This window comes from Larimichthys crocea, chromosome XIII, assembly GCF_000972845.2.
Source record: "Larimichthys crocea isolate SSNF chromosome XIII, L_crocea_2.0, whole genome shotgun sequence".
Lineage (NCBI taxonomy): Eukaryota > Metazoa > Chordata > Actinopteri > Sciaenidae > Larimichthys > Larimichthys crocea.
This window is the reverse complement of record NC_040023.1, coordinates 46,647,092-46,667,103: the sequence shown is the minus strand read 5'-3', so window position 1 is coordinate 46,667,103 and position 20,012 is coordinate 46,647,092. Positions and strand designations below refer to the sequence as shown.

Below are 20,012 nucleotides of genomic sequence, written 5' to 3'. Positions count from 1 at the left end.
CATGGGTGCACATCAGCAGCCAAATGGCTTCTTTTATGTGTTTCATACGAGAAAAGCAGACTGACTGTGACAGCACAGGTGTAGCCAAAGTAAAAGCCCTGCTTATCACACGCTTCCTGTGCTGTTGTTTCAAAAACCTTACGAGAAACCGTTTGGAAAAATTATTGCATTATATGCGAGGGATGACTTGGACATAGAGAATATGTTTCCTGTCCTGTACACCAAATCTGGCTGTATACACTCACTTTTAATCTGATGCCATGATTCCTGCTTTTCAAATATCTTTTTTTCTTACAGCTTCACACTATCTTTTCACCTATAAGGACAAAAAGTTGTACATACACACACACACACACACACACACACACACACACAGAGCCATGTTTATACAGCCCAGCGGTAGATTTTGGGAAGTGTGAGGCCAGAACTGGCAGGGTCCTCTTACACAGCCAACTCTCTTAGCCAGCAGCTAATAAAGACTTGCATTGATCCTAATGGGTGGGGTGGGCTTCAGCAAGGACCACAGTCAGAGGGGGCTAGGCACTGTATGCTGGTGGTCTGGTTAATATGCATGTGTGTGTGTGTGTATGAGGTGCTTTGTGGGCTTTTTTTAGCTGGCTACGTCTAGAGACAGAAACACCCAGCTGGGGTCAGCAGCGTTTTGAGTGAGCGATCAATCAAACAAACTGAGGCCAGTGAACGACTAATGGTCCTCGACTGGGATTCAAACCATCCACTGAATTTCTATTTAAACGTTAGTTTGGGGTGGAAAGGGGGAAACAAGTGATTTCTGAGCAGAGACCACATTTCTTCAACTATGTTAGGTGTTATATAAGACTCCCAAATGTAAAAACACTAGACACACTATACTAACACCTGCCATAATAATTGCAATGGTGTCCAAGAGCTCATAGTACATCGCTTTATGTCATCCCATCCCACCTACTCATCCTCTGTGACATCCACTGTCTGAGTCCTTGAGCCACAACAGTTCACTTGCTAGCTCATTTCCTGCTGGTTGCTTTTCTTTTAAAGCCCACAATGCATTTAGCCAATCCCTTTTATTGTAGACTGTCAAGAGGAGCTTGTATCATCTTGACATAAGCTCAAGGCTTCACATTGGCCTGAGAGCAATTGAAGAATCTGCAGTTACTCAGATGGTGGTTTTCTTGTGTCATTTCCCCGGTGTGTATTTGTTTTTTTATTACTGGCTTTAAAGTGAGATTATGCAACTTTGGAAAGATGAAAAAGGCAATCTTCTTTGTACAAATGAAAGGGTGAATTCATAAGTAATAAGATGCACGGTTACTCATTTCGAAACGCTCATGGGTTTTGCTGCTGTAGCCTTACTTGGTCTGGTATGACCAGTAGCTTAGTGTTAGCAGAAGGCTAACGTTAGCTGGTAATAAGAGATATTTCTGCGTTACTGAAATTACTAAAGGTCAAGTTGCAGTCGTAACCTAAGAATGCCAAAGATAAAGAATGCATATTCGCTTTCTATATACTGCTTTCTTCAGTTATGGTAGCTATTGCTACTTATGCTTACTCCCCTTTTCATATTATATATAAAAGTCTTTCCTGTTTTCCTGATAAAATCGGGTGTTTAGGAAAGTTTTCATGTAAAAGGCCAAGGTTGTAAACCTCAGTACTTTTTTTTTATTATTACTGTTAAGACTGGTACTCCACAAAAGCTTGGACTCGAAAGCAGTTCAGGGTTCAAATGCCAAATCAGTTTACTAGTCAGAAGAAAGGTTCGGTACATGGTAATCAGTCAGATCAGACAAACAAATCCAAAAAGGGCTAGGCAAAGGAAGAGGTCAGTAAACAGGCAAAATACGAAAAAAACAGGAAAACCCGATCACTAGTAAACTCAAAGGGCTGGGACGTAAGGCACTGGGGTACAAAACTAACTGGCAGAGAGAGGAGAAGAAACACAGACTAAATACACAAGAGAGGGGAGTGGTTACAAGACACAGGTGAATCTAATGAGGGCGGGGCAGACAATCAAAACTAGAGGGAAAAACACAGGGGCAGGAAGTGAGGCGTTCTGAAAGGAGAGGAAGGGTAAGTTTCACAATAAAACAGAAATCATAAAGTTTCACAATAAAACAGAAAACAAAGCACATGACCTTAAGAGGATTGACAAGATGTGTCATTGACCAAATAATGGTCTGTATCCAAAACTTTCAAGTTCTGAAAGTTAGCATCAAATACTCAATCAGGTTTTGTTAACATACACTTAGCACATATTTCTTCATTTCAATTTTCAAATTTCCAATTTTATATTATTTAATAATGCAAAAAATACTCCTTGTATTACTGTTTAATACTTCAACACAATAGAAATATGTGAAACAAAACCCAACCCTAGACAAAACATAAGATGACCTGTGTTATGTAAATCATCAATGACTGTAAAATTCATCAGTGTGGATCCAGCATAAATCATGCGGATGATACAATGGAGTTTTAAATTGCAGGTTCGGTATTTTAAATAGGAATATGGCTCCAAACCATGGTATAGTGGGAATTCTCTCTTCCTAGTATATTGTCTCTTTTTGGTCGTCTGCCCTTCTCCCTGTGCCAGAGAAGCCCATTCAGATGGAGCCCAGTCAGTCTGAAGTCCAGTAGCCTCCAGCACGGAGGCATTTCAGCTCCTTCAGGGGGATTTGACCGAGATTTCCTGCCCCTTATTAAATTATAATCTCCCTTCTACCTCTCTTTCTTTCCCCCGTTCTCTCCATTTCGGACAGAAAAATAGGCCTCCCTCTCTGTTTTGCTGCCAACTGATGTGTGTGTTTGTGCGTGCGCGACGCGTGCATGTACGTGTGAAGCTGTTTCGGCTGCCAGCGGAAGGAGTTTGCGGGATGATTGGCGGGGCACGCATCTGAAGCGGGTCAACAGGGAGATCAAGAGCTAAAGCTTTTTCTTTCTGCTCCCTTTCATTTTTCTCCTCCATCTCCCTGTTTTCTTTTTGCCTGTCGTAATGACTTCATGTCTCCTCCATGGGTTCTTGCTTTCTCCTCCCCTTCTGTTGCTTCGATTTTGTTTACGGTCATAAGGCACTTTCCTCTTTTTCTTCTTCCCACCCCTTGACACAAGTTTCCATCTCCCTCCGTCACCACCAGTGGTAGCCTTTGACAATGTGATCTGTATTAGCTTAGCATTTTCATGGAGTGTCAATGTGGAATCCTTTGAAAGAAACAGACTACAAGAGGACTTTTCTGGGCTTTTCCCTCCTGGAAGTTAGCCCCGGCTACGTGCAGCTTGGGATGTTTTCCAGTCCTGGCAAAAAAAGAATGGAACAATTGATGGTGTGTGATTGTTCCAGGTTAAGTTGCCTTATTTCAGTGCCCCAGAGCTTTTCTCACCTTCGGTGCCCTGAATCGTAAATAAACCCATGAACATACTCTCCACATGGACTTGATTCCTCGCCACTTTGCCTTTGGATGAACTGCCACCTGGAATATTTTGACACATAGTCAGGAAATAACAAAGTTGTGTTGTGAAAAAGCTCACTGCAAAAGTCATTATGAAGAAAATTATGATTCATTCTTGTGGTGGCTTTTTTGGAGCTCTTTTCTTTGTCTCACTTTTGTCAGTTTTCTGTGTGTTCCCTGGCCTGTGTGTCTACTGCACATTACAGAGGCCCCATTCTGGCAGAAGCAAAGCCACCCACCCAGTGAAGGGAACAAGGTAACAGCTACTTGGAGACTTGGATACATGGCACAGAAACACAAGACATAACACAGACCAAGCCCAACCCAGCACATTAGAGCCCTATAGAGTCTTGCAGCCAATCCTTGATCCTACTCAACACCACCCTATTCAGCTACTGAAAAATTGACCATTGGCTGAAACTCTGCCCCTGAATTGTGATTGTCCAATCAAAGCTTTGCAACTGTATCACATCAGGCTATTCAAGCATTTGATACCATTAAATGCTGAAGTTGGGCTAACTGGTCAGATTACATTGGGAAATCCCATTTGGGGACTAGGATATCAACTGTGCTGGAGACTATGCTGGTTTAAAGGAATGACAGCAGTGCTGCCCTGCTTCTTTGTTTGGTTTGACTTAAGCCAAACTTGCTTTAGATAGAGTCACGTTTCTATTACTAGTACAAGTATGATCCTAATGATATATCTCTACCCGGCAATGCAAGAACAATGCTGCAACTTGTTGCATCTTCTACATGGATCCTCAACTGATGAAGACTTTTTGCCTCAATCTTTTAGCCTGATGCCATGCATGTAGCCATCATGTGCATATAAGACCCTTTAACAGCTGGAAACATTAAAAAGTCAGCCGAAGATTAAGTTTTTAACCAACTTAAACTTAACTTTTCACATTAATGTTCATCATTTTAGCAAACAAGATCCACTGTTATCATCTAGAAATAAGAAAATGCTGTTTTTGTGAAACTGAAGCATCAATTTTACTCCCTGTTGGCTTTGCTGTCCACACTCTCTCCATCTTTCTCACATTTTTTTCTTTCATGTTCTTCTCCGTGTTGTTAATTAGGAATAACAGAGACTTGAGTATATGTACCAGTGGACTTGCAGGGGGAGAAAAACCCGCCTTGCTTGGTCAGGCCTTGGCAGCACACAATAAAAGTATTCACACCAGCAATGAGCGGCGCAGAGAGCGGGAGGCTTAAGGAGGAGAGAATGTGGGGAATAGGAGAGGGAGAGAAAAGAGCTGAGGTTGCCAGTCGAGACCTATGAGGCAGGGAGAGACAGAGTGATTATTCTGATTTACAGGAGATTATGTTACTGGGTGTCCTCGAAGTTTTTCCTCTGAGGTGAGGTCATCTCCGCTGTGCCCTCTAACATACAATTCCCTTCATGATTATAATATTCCAATCCGTATATCTCTATCTTTGTATTCATTTGTGTGTGTGTGTGAGCATGAGGAAAAGATGTAAAGCCAGAAATATCCGTTTTTGAGAGTGGTGATGTGTGCTTTCAGTGACCTGCCTTGCTGCATTGAAAAGCAGAACATTTATTGCTCTGGAAAGGTGGAAGCAGATTGCCCTTTATGAGATTATTATTTATTTGCTCTTTTCCTCTCACCTATTCAGCCTCTCATATTAAGTTTAGGTGCACCGACGGGTCAGCCGGAAAAGGTATGGCTGTATCTGTCTGCCTACAGACTCTCACTTTCTCAACTTCCCCATACTGCAACTGCTTTCTTGGCAAGTTGTGGGTCAGTCTGGATGTTTTGCAGACTTTCAGTTCATCTCCCTTGGCTGTATCCTGATCTTTAATGCGTTGCAGAAAGATGAGGTGATAGAGCATGAATCGGTGAAGCAGCAGGGAGCCGGACTGGCTAATTTATTGTAATTAATGCTTTTTCACTGGCCTGAAACAGTTCCTGCTAAGGGCGGAAGAGCAAATAAACTCTTTCACTCTTTCATTAAGACTCACATGCAAGTGTACATGTGTGAGGTCCTACAGGTTAATAATTCTTGGACTAATTAGCTTCAGCTTTGACAGCTTTTTCCTTGAGTACACACACGCATGAACTTTTCATATGCACCCATCTTATGATTAACGCGTCTGCTTCTGCACTTATTAAATGTGTTCTGAACAAAGTCATCAAGAAATGAAAACCCTCTGTCTGACCTCTACACTCATTTCCCCTCCATGTTTTCTTCACAACCTGTCTCACTTTCCACACTTTACACTACCTACACCCTCCATTTCCTTTGACTCTCACTCTTTCCTTCTTAAATCCCTCTATCAGCATAAACTCTCTGACCGTCTGTCAGCCCTTTTCTCACCCACTTCAACCTTCAGGGATGTTAGGAAAACACAGCTCTGCTCCACAGGTACCATTTCCTGAACTGATGAGGCTCTTCTTTTTTACTTCATCTCCTATGTGTTTTTTTTTCTCTCTCCCTCTCTCTCTCCTTATTGCAAAGTCTTTTCTCATACCTGTCTTCTCATACCCTTGGTATTTTTTATTTTTTTTGCTTCTTCTCATTAATATTAAGACAGATAGATTTAAAAATCTGTTTAAAATTAGGAAGACAGATGACAGACACAGGCAGGCATAACTAGGATGTCATTGTACGCGCATGCACGTGCGCCTTGGCAGGTGAGTATTATCATTATTATCATCACTCAGAGGGAGAAACATGGATAAAGTCTGTGTGCCAATCGCTTTTTGAGAGAAAACTCTCTTTGACTCCATCATTTTCCATCTCTCCTCTGCTAAATTTGAACCATTTTCACAAGTTAACACATACAGACCTATATGTTACGGTAATATAAACCGCATGACATGTGGATATAATGGCCTATTATATTCTGCTAAGGCTTTCCATATGATTTTCAGACCAGGCTGCAGTGATTTGCAACTGTGAGGTTGATCACATTCAACGATCCAGTTTATCTCAGAGGTGTTGGATAGGGTTGAAGTCAAGGCTAGTACCTCCATACCAAACTCTCCCTTTTTTATGTCATGATCCTTAATACTTTGGCCCTATTTGATAAAATATCATTGCATACATTAGTTAGAGCTGATTAATTGATTAGTCAGTTATCAGTGGATGAAACGACAATTGTTTTGACATTTAAGTAATTTAAGAAACATTTCCTGGTCCCAGCTTCTAGGTTTTGAGGATTTGCTGCTTTCTTTGTCCTAATACAAACTACATATTTTTTTTAGAGTGTTGGTTGATTAAAAACAAGCAATTTAAAGACATCACATTAGTTTTGAAAACTTGCATTCTTACATTTTATAGATACAACAATTAGTCGGTTCAATGAGAAAATAAATAAGTCATGTTAATGGATAATGAAAATAACACTTAATTACAGCGCTCTCTTAATTGCAACTAAATGGCCTCACCCTAACCATTAACACTCATAGATTACAATCGACATACTTTTGGTCATAGCGTGTAGGAGCCCATTTATGGTGAATCAGTTGTTTATTTGCAAGTTAATGTACTGTATAGTGACTTTGTATGTGAATACATTGTATGTGAGTAAATGGGTACCCACAAATGTGTATGCATCAACACGGTACAGTAGAAATGTAAACAGTGCAAATCATGTCTTGACACTAAAAATAATAGTTTACAGTATTACTAATGTAGGATCTATAATTTACTAATGATTCAGTGGAAACGTGAATGAAAGAACACAGGAGCTTTTATTGTGGCGGAAAAGAAGGGACATTTTTTTCCTTAAAAGCGACCAAACAAAACTGAAGTAACAGATATTAACATTACATTATATATGCATTACATTCATAGTATTGAGTAATACAGGGTGCGTTCAAAGCTACCAAAAAACTGTGACCACTACTCAAATATAACTCAATGAGCTGACACCGGAAAGGTGTAATGGCCCAAATGTCACTCAGGCTGACAGAGGGATTACCTCATTCAAAAGAAGGTGATTCTCTAAATAAAACCTCACATACTCAACCCCACACACACACACACACACACACACACCATCAGACTGAGTGAGAGCTGTGTGGCTTTGGCCGCCAGCATGTTGTGTAACTGCCGTGCTCATTTTCTCCTTTCTCTGTCTTACCCCTCAATCTCTTATGTAGAACAAGGCATACACACAGGTCAATGGTCAATGGAGTTCTGTGTTGTCTGGAAATGATACCTTAGCAATGTTTGAGCCTGTTTGCATAACTTAAAAAAGTTTGCTTAATGTTTGCAGGTGCATGTCCTTTTACTGCAAATCTGTAAAATACGTTAATACTCATATGTCTAGACGACAGAGTGAATAATAAACCACAGATGTATAAATTAAGTTTATTTTTAGTGCGCCTTTCTTCCGCTCTTGTGCTGGGAAAGGAGAAGTTTCCAACACTTGCTTGCTGAATTTACAAGAAGAGAGTTTGGTAAAGGAGGATGGCTGTTGTTGGATAACATCTGACCACCCATGTGGGTTCATGGTAACACTCAGGAATGGTTATGGCTGTGGCTAAGGTTGGTCAGAATTGGCTGAATCAGCTAAAATATGTGGTCAGGTTTTAAGTGCACTGCTCAAGAAATTTGTGGTTGTAACCAAACTATCCAGTGATCATGAACCTTGGTTGTTGTTGAACCATTTGGTGTTTATTTAAAAGCTGGCATATTATGTGGTACATGATGTTCAGGTGATGATTCCTCCACTCAAGTAGCGGCTCAAATGTTCACCACAAAAACAACCGCCTCCTCTTCCCTCCATGACACAGAATCCTCACACTTGGTGTACCTATAATCTCTCTGTGGCACGTGGTTTAGGAAATGCCTGGTAGTCTGGATCCACACATGTACCGCTTAAGGGAAGTGGAGACAGAGCACCTTCAACCTCACCTCCCCAGCGCTGTTGATTTCATTAGCGAGTAGACAAAGCAGTTAGGGAAGTGTGTGCTTGGCTTGCACTCAGCCGTGGTGTCTGTGTCTCTTCTGCCTGTCTGAGCAGGCCACTTGAGATGCTGCTGAGTTTAGGTTTGGAGGCTGTTGAGTCTGCTTTGGCGGTCCCACGTATTAACATTTAGAAAAATGGCATCCAACACATATATGAGAGAGACTGCACGCTCTGAGTTTGGTCTGTGTTCGTAAGTCAAATTACCAGGTGGTTTGGAGACAGATCAGTAAGGTGTGCTGTGTGTGGGAAAGTAGGATGTCTGTCTATGTTCATTATGTGCACTTGCCAAAATGTGTTTGTGTTTGATGTGGATGGATTTCTGAACAAACATACTGGACATAGAACTCATGGCTCCCGAGCCAGAGCCTCTATTTGAATTGACTGTTAACATTTCTTGCTGGCAAGTCACAGAGGTGTCCTGATTGTTCTGTTGTTGTTTTGCTTCTCAGCCTCATCTGAACATTTAAACAGTATCTGCAAACCAAATACAATCAAATGTATTTTTTGTATGTATATTTTTTAATGCAGTGACAGAAAAAAACAGTTCTACTTTAATAAAATAGAACCTGCATGCTGTATTTGATGGTTAATCTGACAGTGCTGTAGTGTTTTGTATTCACTGTGAATACAGTGAGACAATCTCTCTTCATCTCCAGTGGAACAAAATACTGATGTTTAGGTGCTGTTCATCTGCAAAATGTCACTGGGCAAAACCACTACGTAGTGACACAAAACACAAACGAGATGCAATCCCAACAACCCAAAAAAAAAGACTGAAAAACACAACACAGGATTGTTCAAATATTACAATTAGATGCAAAACTACCAAAAATTCAAAGATTCAAAGATTCAAAGCAACTACAAGGAGATGTAAAATTATTACGATGAGACGCAAAGTGACTACAAAGAGCCATGGCTCTGAGAAGTGGGAGGACGTCTTCATGTCTGTACCCAGGGGCCAATTTTCCTATAATCTGTCCGTAGATGTGGTCATCAGACATAGCGCTATTTATTAGTTATTAGTAATTAGTCTGGAAGTGGGAACAGTAAAGTGACTGTGAGTAATGTCATGATGGAGCTGGCGGTGCTCTTTTACACCCGAGGGTCAGTCTCCTTTATTTCCTCATTAATGCTGCTTTTCTGCTCTGCTGTTTTCCTTCGTGTATTTTTGGATCCTTTACTGTAATGTGTGTGGGGATTTCTTTTTTTTTCCAGCTAAATCTGTTTTACATAAAGTGTCACTCCGCCTGCCAGGCGAGGCTCTTTTGCTGTAACTTTGGATGCCGCTCATGTTTAATGACTGAGTTAGGCTTTGATTCACCATTAGCTCTTTTCTCCTCTCAAACCCACGCTTTTGTTATGGTTTGTTTTAAATGGACTGATTTTATGTGGGGGGGAAATGGGAGAAAGTTAATAAGTTTGGCTCTTTTCAAGACACCCTGCGTTACCACTTACCAGAGGTATATTGTGTGCATACTGTGAGTGTGCGTTTTGTTATGTGGGTGTTCTTGTGTTTGAGAGCATGTACGAGTCCCAGTCCAGCAGTGGCTCATGGTGGCCAGTCAGAGAGGATTGCGTGAGATTTTTTAACAACGTCTGCTGAGCTTTTCAACAAAAACATTTGATAAACAGTGTGTGGAGGTCTGTAAACCACTCGTGTGTGTCTGATCCCTGTTCGTGCACGGCTTCTTGTGTTTGAGTGTGTGTCACTATGGTTCTTCAGAGAGTTTGACGCCTGCAGAATGGTGGGCATCCAGAGCTGCCTGTGAAATTACATCTGCACCAAAACCACAGGCCTCCATACCAGACAAGCTTCCCTTCCAGCCAGCCAGCAAGTCAGCCAATGACCAAACACTGCCCTACCAATACTTCTCTCTCTTTCTCCTGTTTATTTCTTTTAACAACTTTGCCTTTGCCTTCCTTCATTTTTCAGTGAGTAAGCTTGGTGTGAAAATTTGAGAAGCAACCTTTGATTCTTCCTGGCAAAGACAACACAGGGCACCATAAACAAGCATATACAGATACCGCAGACACATTCTTATGACTAATCACAATGACTAAAAAACTATAAACCTAGAGAAACACTTTGCTAAATGGCTGTAAAACAAGAATTTGACTGCGTAGCTATGCGGTTGCTAAACAATCACAGACGACTGCAGGAGCAAAGCTGTAAAACAGACCTGATCTCTGCACACATGGCGTCAATGAACACACCTTTCTCTAAGTACTTGTGAAGTCTGCTGTGATTACTCACAATTCCTGCTCCCAATTAACTGCAGTGTATAATTTTATGTACTTTTCAAATTAGAAAATGTCAGATCATTTTCAAATTAGAAAATGTCAAACTGCTGTACCTCATTGTAAACTTTCAGACTGAACTCTCAGGTTCATATATGCAGACTAACAAAACAGTCTTCTGATGATCAGGAATTCACTTTGTCAGGACGATCAGGTTTATCTCTGTTTTGTCTCTTTGGTTTGCCAAATGTCACATATCCATGTAACTGGTGAGACTTCTGTTGTGTAGTTCAGTTTTTCACAGCTTTGCATCATATTCTGTCATACTCATGCAATTTCCATGGCAAATATATAAGCGTGACAATTTTGGCATTTAAACAGGAGCAGGCTGAGTTTACATTTTGCATCCCGCATTATCACAAAATAACTAACTAACTCATTCAGTCATCAATCCAAAGAGAGCTGACGAAAAAACAGCTCACAGGGAGAGTTGGAGTTGCAATTTATGCCATTTTCACACATCATTTCACAAGTAGAAGCCAGTCCTGGACACCTGCAGTTGCTCACTTATGATACACAAACACGCTAACTATCCTCTGGTGGTTTCCTGTTCACACCTGACCACGGTTGTGAAAATATTTGGCAGAGGCTGATGTGGTCATTTCTTCCTCAAGTAAATTAAAGTCAACAGATCTGCCTGTCACAGTTTCTGAGGGCCATCGAGGCCAAACACTAACCCAGCCAAATACTTACCACATAGCTGTAGCTGAAAGCAGGGACATACTGTACATAAGCAATATACTTGCAAGTTCTTCAAGCACCTCATGTTTGGACAAACATTAAAATGTATGGTGTAACTTATCCTTTACTGGTGCTGGAGATAGTGTCTGTCTTTAATAAATCTGTGCATAGCTGCACATAAAGTAATGCTTGCTTTAGTAGATGTCAGCCAAGCCCATTTAGATTTGGGCATCAATATCTTCTGCTTTCCCTCTTTCTAAGCAAGAAACATGTTCCCCTGGCTTCCTTGGTTTCCTTTGGCAAAAAAATGTCTGTGGCTGGCTTGGATAGGATGAACTATGCTTGTAGATGTGGTAGAGACAATGTATAAACACATCTCCTTCACATAAGAAGAGATTTAATGCCAGTGCATTACTTAAAATTGTTGGTAGCAGATGAAGTCAGAAATTTCAGCTGCTGAACAGCAAATGCATGTTTCACAAGTGTAGTTTTCCCACAAATGTGTGGTGTTAGTGTAGTAGGCTGAGATGCATGAATGCATAATGGCAAGATTTCAAGATTTACATCAGTATGTTTCCATAACTCATCATCACTGTGGGTGTAAATGCAACCTCAGCTTTGTCCCATCATCCTCTTATGCTGAAAGCTAAAAATTATTACACTGCTATTTCTCTCATCCAAATAAAACAAAACAAAACAATGAAGCCTTGTTACTTTGAACATCTTAACAAATATCTTTTTTTTCTGTTTTCACCTGCAGTTCTTTGTGTGTGACATCTGAAGCCTGAGATGCTAGTGACCATGCTGTTGGCTCCTGTTTGTGTGATACTGATGCTGGGGTCGCGAGCTCTTGCTGGAGGCTATCCCCCCATACCCCACATGAAGTACATGCAGCCCATGATGAAAGGGCCTATTGGACCCCCATTCAGAGAGGGCAAGGGACATTACGTTGGTGAGTAGTCCCTATGTGTGTAGTATATGTGTCTCTTTTACTTTTCTTGTGTCTCACTCTGCCCAGCATAATGCCTGCTGTTGGTCCAGTCACACACAGCCAGCTGGGTTAATGGAAAACTGGTAACAGGGATTTTTATTTTTTATTTTAAATGATTCAGTATGATTTATCCCTGTATTAATGAAATACAGTCCTTAGTCAGATCATTTTAAATTTGAGAAATTACAAATTAGAAACAGAAAATACTCTCTGACAAGTCTCTGTGTATTTGATATAGTTTACACAAACTATGGTAAAGTCTTGATGTTTGTGTCAGTTGTTTTAAATTACAGTATACATGTCTTGTTGGCAGTAGCCTTAGAATTTGAACAATCTGAACCAAAGTGAGCATGGTGTGGATAATGTACACACATGTCCAAAAATACATAGTAAAGATGAGAAACAACTTCCTCTGAATAAAAGCAGTCACCAACATTTAGAGTTTGAGATGCAGTTGATATGGAGATCTTTCCAGGAACCAGGACAGACTTTCACTAAAACCTCTGGCTCTCTTCAGACAGTTAAGGGGGTTCACTGAAGTGTCTCTGTGCCCTGTAGCAGCATTTGGCAGGTACTCTATTGGGACCTAATGGAGGCCTGATTACCCACAGTTTGCTGAGCTGCACCGGGCCAGTTGTTCCCCCTGCCATCTGGATGCTGTTACTCCACTGTTTATCACATATTCTTCAGCTGTGGGATGAAGGACAGAGTGTGAAGGAAATAAAAAATAGATTAAATAAAACGGCTGAGGCAAGGGAACTAGGAGGGGGAGTAGGGGGTGATAATCATCCAGAAAAGATGTGCATGCTGTCATCATTATCAAATTTGACTGTAACCACCAGTACAAGTTCTGGATCATATAAGATGTGCCTTGTGTTATCAGAGGACCATTTTTCAAAAGCAAATTTTAGAGCACACAAGGGGCACATTTTCATTTCATTACCATAACATAATGTTCAACAAAGACTCAAGAAGTTGGATTCAGAGCAAATTTAAGTGTTGATAGCTTGCATTCAAATCCCACACAGATACATCAAAGATTTGCTTCGAGAAGTTATGCTTTCTATAAACGGGATTTCAAAGTGTGACAGAAACAAGATTTAGGTTTGGAGGAGTGAAACCAATACCTCCTGCAGCTCACATGAATAAATGTCTCTACTGCCACTTAGTGGCCATATGTCTACATTGCATCGCCCTTTAAAAAATTTATCCATTATTATTTAAGCATATAGCTGTCATCAGATCTACTACGTCAAGGGTAGTATTTGAATTTATAAATACAGACAACTGTCCAGTAATGAAAAATATTTTGGTATTGTTAAACAAAATAGAAGGTATGAGGCAGTATCAAAAATATCCAGCGAACAGACCACAGCTACAAAATAACACAATTTAGCATATGAATTCCTTACTGGCCAGGTCAATGTGGGGACTATGCTTATGTGATATAATAATAATTCAATTAAAAAGAAAGGTTAAAGGCTATAGAACGAACTATATGCATTTGCTGGTGTTTCTCCTACTTTACTTATCATACTACTTCAAACTTTCCTTGCAAACATATTTGCTGCAGATTTTCCTCAGTTTCATGAACTGTGAGTGATGTGTCTTAGCTGAGCAAGAGTCAGCGCATTGGCCCTTTGACCGCTCTCAACATTCTTGAGAACCACTGCAGGTTTGCTATTACAAGAACAGATTTCAAAAGATTGTTTAACTTTGTCAGTTCAAATGTATTCCAAAGCACAACTTAAGTTTTCAAGTCCTGAAGAGCATCACAACAAGGAATGAAGAGACCATTATATCCTCTCTAGAGTGAAGCACCTTATTTCTTCTCTTTTCTGGATGATATATTAATGTGGTCTGCAGTGGAGCTGTGCACCACAGCTAAACAAAACTGGGACCATGATGCTCATTTGCCTGAATACAATGTTTTTGGTGGATGGGTAAAAAATGAGACTGGCCGGAGAAACAGCCTTACTATTCCACTAATGTTGCAAAAAAAAAAAGAAGATATATCTAGATATATCCTCTAAACCATTAAAGTGAGCACACTGGACTACTATTGTACAAAACCTGTACAGTAATGGTATGATTATGTGCCTCATCAAATACACATACCATTACTATTGCATAGCTTTAAAATTGAGATTTTGCTCAGCGTTGATTTCAGTTTTGCACCCATCTCTTGATTGGCCTAATGGTCATGGTCCTAAATTTATTTACCTTTAAACCATTGCAGAACTCCAAATTATTTTGGGGGCATGTGATCATATTCTGTGATAGACTGCAATACTCTAACTCATATCTGCTGTGCATCATTAAGCATTTCTCAACATTGTGGTGCAATTCAAATATTCATCTTACAAAGGCTGCATTCTCTTAAGTGCCAGTAGGGGGAGTGGTCAGCTTGTGGTTACAAGAGTATCCAACTTGAATTGCATGCTTGTTATTGGGAAAGGGAAATAGCATGTTTTTCCAATATCTCATTTATTAGTGTTGAACTGCTCTTGAATAAGTTGATGATGAAGACCTGAGGCATTTTTAGTGATCGCAAATAATACAATCCTGCAAGTGCATTGTCAGATCCAAGGTTTGGGAGGCCATTCATCACACAATGCTTTCTTTGGATATGGTTTAGAAGCTTTCAGTACAGTAGGCCAGCTGAAGCAGTGGTTATTTGATACACTGCATTTTTTTATTTGATCCGTAAAGACACTATACATTTCAAAGCATGGATACTTGTCATTTATGCTCTATTAATACAAGATAAGCTGCAAGGTGTTAGGAGATGAGGCAGTGGAACAATAAAGCAGCTGAAAGCAGTTGGCTCATGGTGATTGGATTGTTCTGCAAACTTGTATTTGTGCTGTGGCCTGGCTATGTTTGACTTCACTCTGCTAGGAAATAATAACAAGACATTTTGTGGCATGTGGCATACAGCTTCAGTCTAGTTCAAACCCATTAAGACCCATACAACAGTCAGCTGGAATACAGAAACGTTAACTCTTGTCCAATTGTACTATTACATACCAAGTGCTGAACCCAGTATATAGAATACCGTTTTATTTATATATATTGAAGACCTGTCCACAATCTACCCTACCTGCCACTCAATCTGTGAATTATAGGAAAGGCAAAAAAAAATAACCATGCTTTTAATTTTAATTTTACATGACTGAAGGTTGAATTTTCTTTTCCTAGGTAATGATATTGTGATGTCAGATTTTCTTGTATGTAGCTGCTTAATTTAGATTGCCGTGTCTTTTTTTCTCACATTCCTTCTGCTCCACATTATTCTTTTTCCTTTACAATGGACATGTACTCAGACACCCAGAGTTGTATTTTTATATCTACTCTCTCTTCTATCTTTAATGATTCAGGGGCTGCTACATTTACTGTCTCTATATTAACAATGCCATTTCTAGTACGTTTTTTTTCTTTATTTTTTTAATTGCTGATACGGACACTAAAAAAGTGATTTTTTGTATCTAATCTGTCCATCATTTGCACACTCCACTGCAACAACATAGTATGCCATCTAATCAACTTGTTTGACCAAGACATATTCCTTTTTACAGTCTGGATCGTAAATATTTTGTAGTAGATAACCTTTAAGGACTGGTTGATTTTGAAATAACTTTGCTGACTAAATTGATTAAGAATTTGAGCTATAAACCCATTCAGCTGCTTATTCAATTCAATTCAGTTTTATTCATATAGTGTCAAATCATAACAAAAGTTATCTCATGACACTTTCCATACAGAGCAGTTCTAGACCGTACTCTTTATAATATTATCTACAAAGACCCAACAATTTCACAGTGGCGAGGAAAAACGTCCTTTTAACAGGGAGAAACCTCGAGCAGAACAAAGCTCATTGCTTATGACAACTCAATGACAATGAAAGCGTGACACTATCCTGTCAGTCATTATAGGCTAGTTAGCAAGTTGGAGCTAAAATGATAGTGTTGTGTGCTCCAAAATATATCTTCAGCAAAGAGGATAGGTAGTGTACTCACTTAGAAAGTATCCTTTTCCTTACCAAATGCAGCCTTTTATGTCAGATAACCTACAACATGTATGGTATTGATTAACTGTATACTCTGATACATTATGGATGCTTATATAATATGTAATTTAAGACCCCAATAAAAACTTCTATTTGTTTTGAAATACATCATTATTAACACAATCATCATTCCTTTTTCTAGATATGCCACCAATGATGGAGGTAAAGGGGGAACCCGGCCCCCAAGGGAAACCTGGACCGAGAGGCCCCCCTGGGCCCCCAGGACTTCCAGGAAAACCTGGACTGGGCAAACCGGGTCTCAATGGCCAGCCAGGCCCTCAGGGGCCTTCTGGATTTCCTGGAATTGGTAAGCCTGGACTTCCAGGTCTCCCAGGAAAGATTGGGCCAAAGGGGATACCAGGTCTTAATGGCGAGGTTGGTCTTCGTGGTGAACCAGGTCCCAGAGGTCCTCCAGGGCAGCCTGGCCTTCCTGGCCCAGCTGGCCTATCCCTGAATGGGAAACCTGGGGTTCCAGGCATGAGAGGCCCCCCTGGGTCTCGGGGTGAACCAGGACTAAAAGGTGGTGTTGGCCCACCAGGTGATCGTGGACTTAAGGGTGAGAATGGAAACGGGAAGCCAGGGCCTCCAGGTATAAGGGGTCTTCCTGGGGTGAAAGGCAGTACAGGACCAGCTGGTCTTCCAGGTATAGGCAAACCAGGACCAAAAGGTTTGTCAGGAATGCCTGGTCTTAAAGGTGATCAAGGACTCCCAGGGGATCATGGACTACCAGGAGAGCCTGGGCCTCCAGGTCTACAAGGTCTGCCGGGGCCAATTGGGATAGGGAAGCCTGGGCTAGATGGACAACCTGGAGGACCAGGTCAACTCGGTCCAAAGGGTGAGCCAGGGCCCAGGGGTTCTCCTGGGTTTCCTGGGACTCCTGGCTATGGAAAACCTGGTCTGAGTGGGCCAAAAGGGGATAAAGGCCACAGTGGGTTGCCTGGTCTACCAGGGGATAAAGGAGAACAAGGAATGGTGGGCCCTATTGGAGAGCCAGGCCTTGATGGACAAGCAGGGCCACCAGGACTTCAAGGCCCAATGGGACTACCAGGACAACATGGAATGCCAGGATTGAAGGGAGAGATTGGGCCCCAGGGCCCTCCAGGACTGCCTGGCCTCAGAGGTGACCAAGGCCTCAATGGACCCTCTGGAAAACCTGGCATCCCTGGGGACAAAGGCATCCCTGGGCTTAATGGTCCTATTGGAAAACCTGGACCCAAAGGTGAGGCAGGGCATATTGGCTTACCTGGGAATCCAGGGCTGACAGGTGCTCCAGGCCCTAAAGGTGAGACAGGGTTTATGGGGACTCCAGGACCAAGGGGCCAGTCAGGCATTCCTGGTCTTCAGGGCCCGATGGGTCCCATGGGGCCACAGGGTGCCCCTGGCCTAAAGGGTGAATCTGGACTTACAGGGCCTCCAGGAATGGGTAAGCTGGGAGAGAAGGGAGCTATGGGTCCCCAAGGTCCTCCAGGGAAACCAGGCCCTTCTGGGCTTAATGGTAACCCTGGCCTTCCTGGGCCTCCAGGGCCCCCTGGTCCTCCAGGAAATGGCCAAACAGTTGTTGCAGGGCCAACAGATACACAGTTGGAAGGCGATGAAGTACCAGGGGACAGGAAAGGGTCTGTATTCGGTCAAGTTGCAGTCTCTGCCTCTGTGGCACCAGCCTTCACAGCCATCCTCACCACACCTTTCCCTCCCTCTGCCATGCCAATCAAATTTGACAGGACCCTGTACAATGGGCAAAATGCCTACAGCTCTGCCACTGGCATGTTCACTGCTCCTTTATCTGGTGTCTACTACTTTGCATACCACATGCATGTAAAGGGAACTAGCTTGTGGGTGGCACTGTACAAGAACAATGTACCAGCCACTTACACCTATGATGAATACAAGAAAGGCTACATGGACCAGGCATCTGGTAGTGCTGTCCTAGAGCTGAAGGAGGGTGACCAAGTATGGGTCCAGATGCCCTCGGATCAGGCAAATGGCCTTTATTCTACCGAGTACATCCACTCCTCCTTCTCAGGATTCCTGCTCTGTCCCACATAACCCTGTACTTTCATTCAAACATGTTCCTGTATTGGCACCTCAGAGCAGCCCTAAACCTAAAATACCTGCAGCCGTAATAGAAACACAAAACCCATAGGATTCTCAATATTATTGACATTATCTCTATCAGTCTCACCCTCAACATCATCAGTGAAAGAAAAAAAAAAACTTTGTGAATGAAATATAGAAAGTTTTTAAAGGCAGGGGAAGGAATTTCATACTGTGCTCTTTGTTTCATTGTCCTTCAAATGTGTGTTTTGGGTTGTATTTTATGTTGGTGTTTTTTAGCTTATATTATTTTAATTATTATATTGTCATAATTTTATTGTTATTATTTGGTCCTTGTCATCATTGTTGTTGTTGTTTATTGGATTCAGACTATTAAGTGCCTTACTTTGTAATGTGCTAGTAACAGACCTTCCCATGTGACTGCACATCCTGCCCTCATGCTCTGACATCATAAAGGACAACATCACCAGACCCTGGGGGGTGATTGGTTCCTCTGGCTGCAGTCACATCCCCCTTGCGTTCGTATTTAAACCGTGAATGGCAATACTGACATAAAGAGCAACAATACAACATATAGACAAACAATATTAAAACAAGGCATTTGGTGCTGTAATACCATTACTTTTCACATTTCCTTTTGTTTGACCTTTTTGGTACTTTAAACAATTGCTATGTTAAAATTATTAATAGGATTAAATCTTTGTTTTAAGAGTAAGATATATATATTTTGACAGTTGTCATAGGCATTTGTTGGGTGCTTATTTCTCTGCTTCTTTTTGAATTAGGTAGACGACCATTCAAAATGATGGATCTTTCCTATAATTGATTAAAATACCCAGAAATGCAATCCAAGAAAGTAAAATAATCCATGAATAAATATGACCTGGCAGTATTATAATTAATATATTTAAACTACCCCTTTAAAGAGTATCAACAACATCATGCAAGAACAATGCCTTTTTTAATTTTCAGGATGATATTAATTGAGGACGACATGTATGTATGCATACAGTCCATGTTTACATGCCATAGAATAGATAGTGAGAGCAACTGCAAAGTGGACAGTAAGGACACAGCCATATCTGGATCAATGGCCTGTTTCCTTGTATCGATCTTGTTTTCCCATTTGCACTGCAGATCCCATCATCAGGTCGCAGGCATGCTCTGACCATGACATCACTGCTTTCTAATGGTATATTACCTATTAATAAATCAGTATCACATTAACAAGCTATACTGCCATAGTAGGAAGGCCCCATTATGACCACATATATGTGAAGATGCTGTAAACTCATTTCTGTTTAGGGAGATAGGGAGACAAATGGATAATAAGTAAAAATCATCCAACTATTCCTTCAGTGCCAGTTTCTATGTGACTTGATTCTGGGAAAATGAGGGCAGTTCTGAATCACATCTAGTTCCAAATGAAAAGACTTTTGATTAAACCCATTGTAGCAAAAATGGTTGAATTATTGTTTAGTTTTACCGAACATCTGCGGCTTCAAAGAATTTTCATAACCAAATATTGTTAAA

General features: G+C 41.1%; 1 protein-coding gene across 1 annotated transcript in view; it reads left to right on the top strand.

The window, feature by feature from the left end:
* col8a2 (collagen, type VIII, alpha 2) overlaps positions 1–20,012 on the top strand; it is a 43,123-nt gene extending 23,111 nt beyond the window's left edge. Inside the window, exons 2-3 of the mRNA XM_010757189.3 lie at positions 12,125–12,316; positions 16,567–20,012. Coding sequence (XP_010755491.2) covers positions 12,154–12,316; positions 16,567–18,470 — 2,067 coding nt within the window. The 5' untranslated portion in view covers positions 12,125–12,153 and the 3' untranslated portion in view covers positions 18,471–20,012. The remainder of the gene's footprint in view (positions 1–12,124; positions 12,317–16,566) is intronic.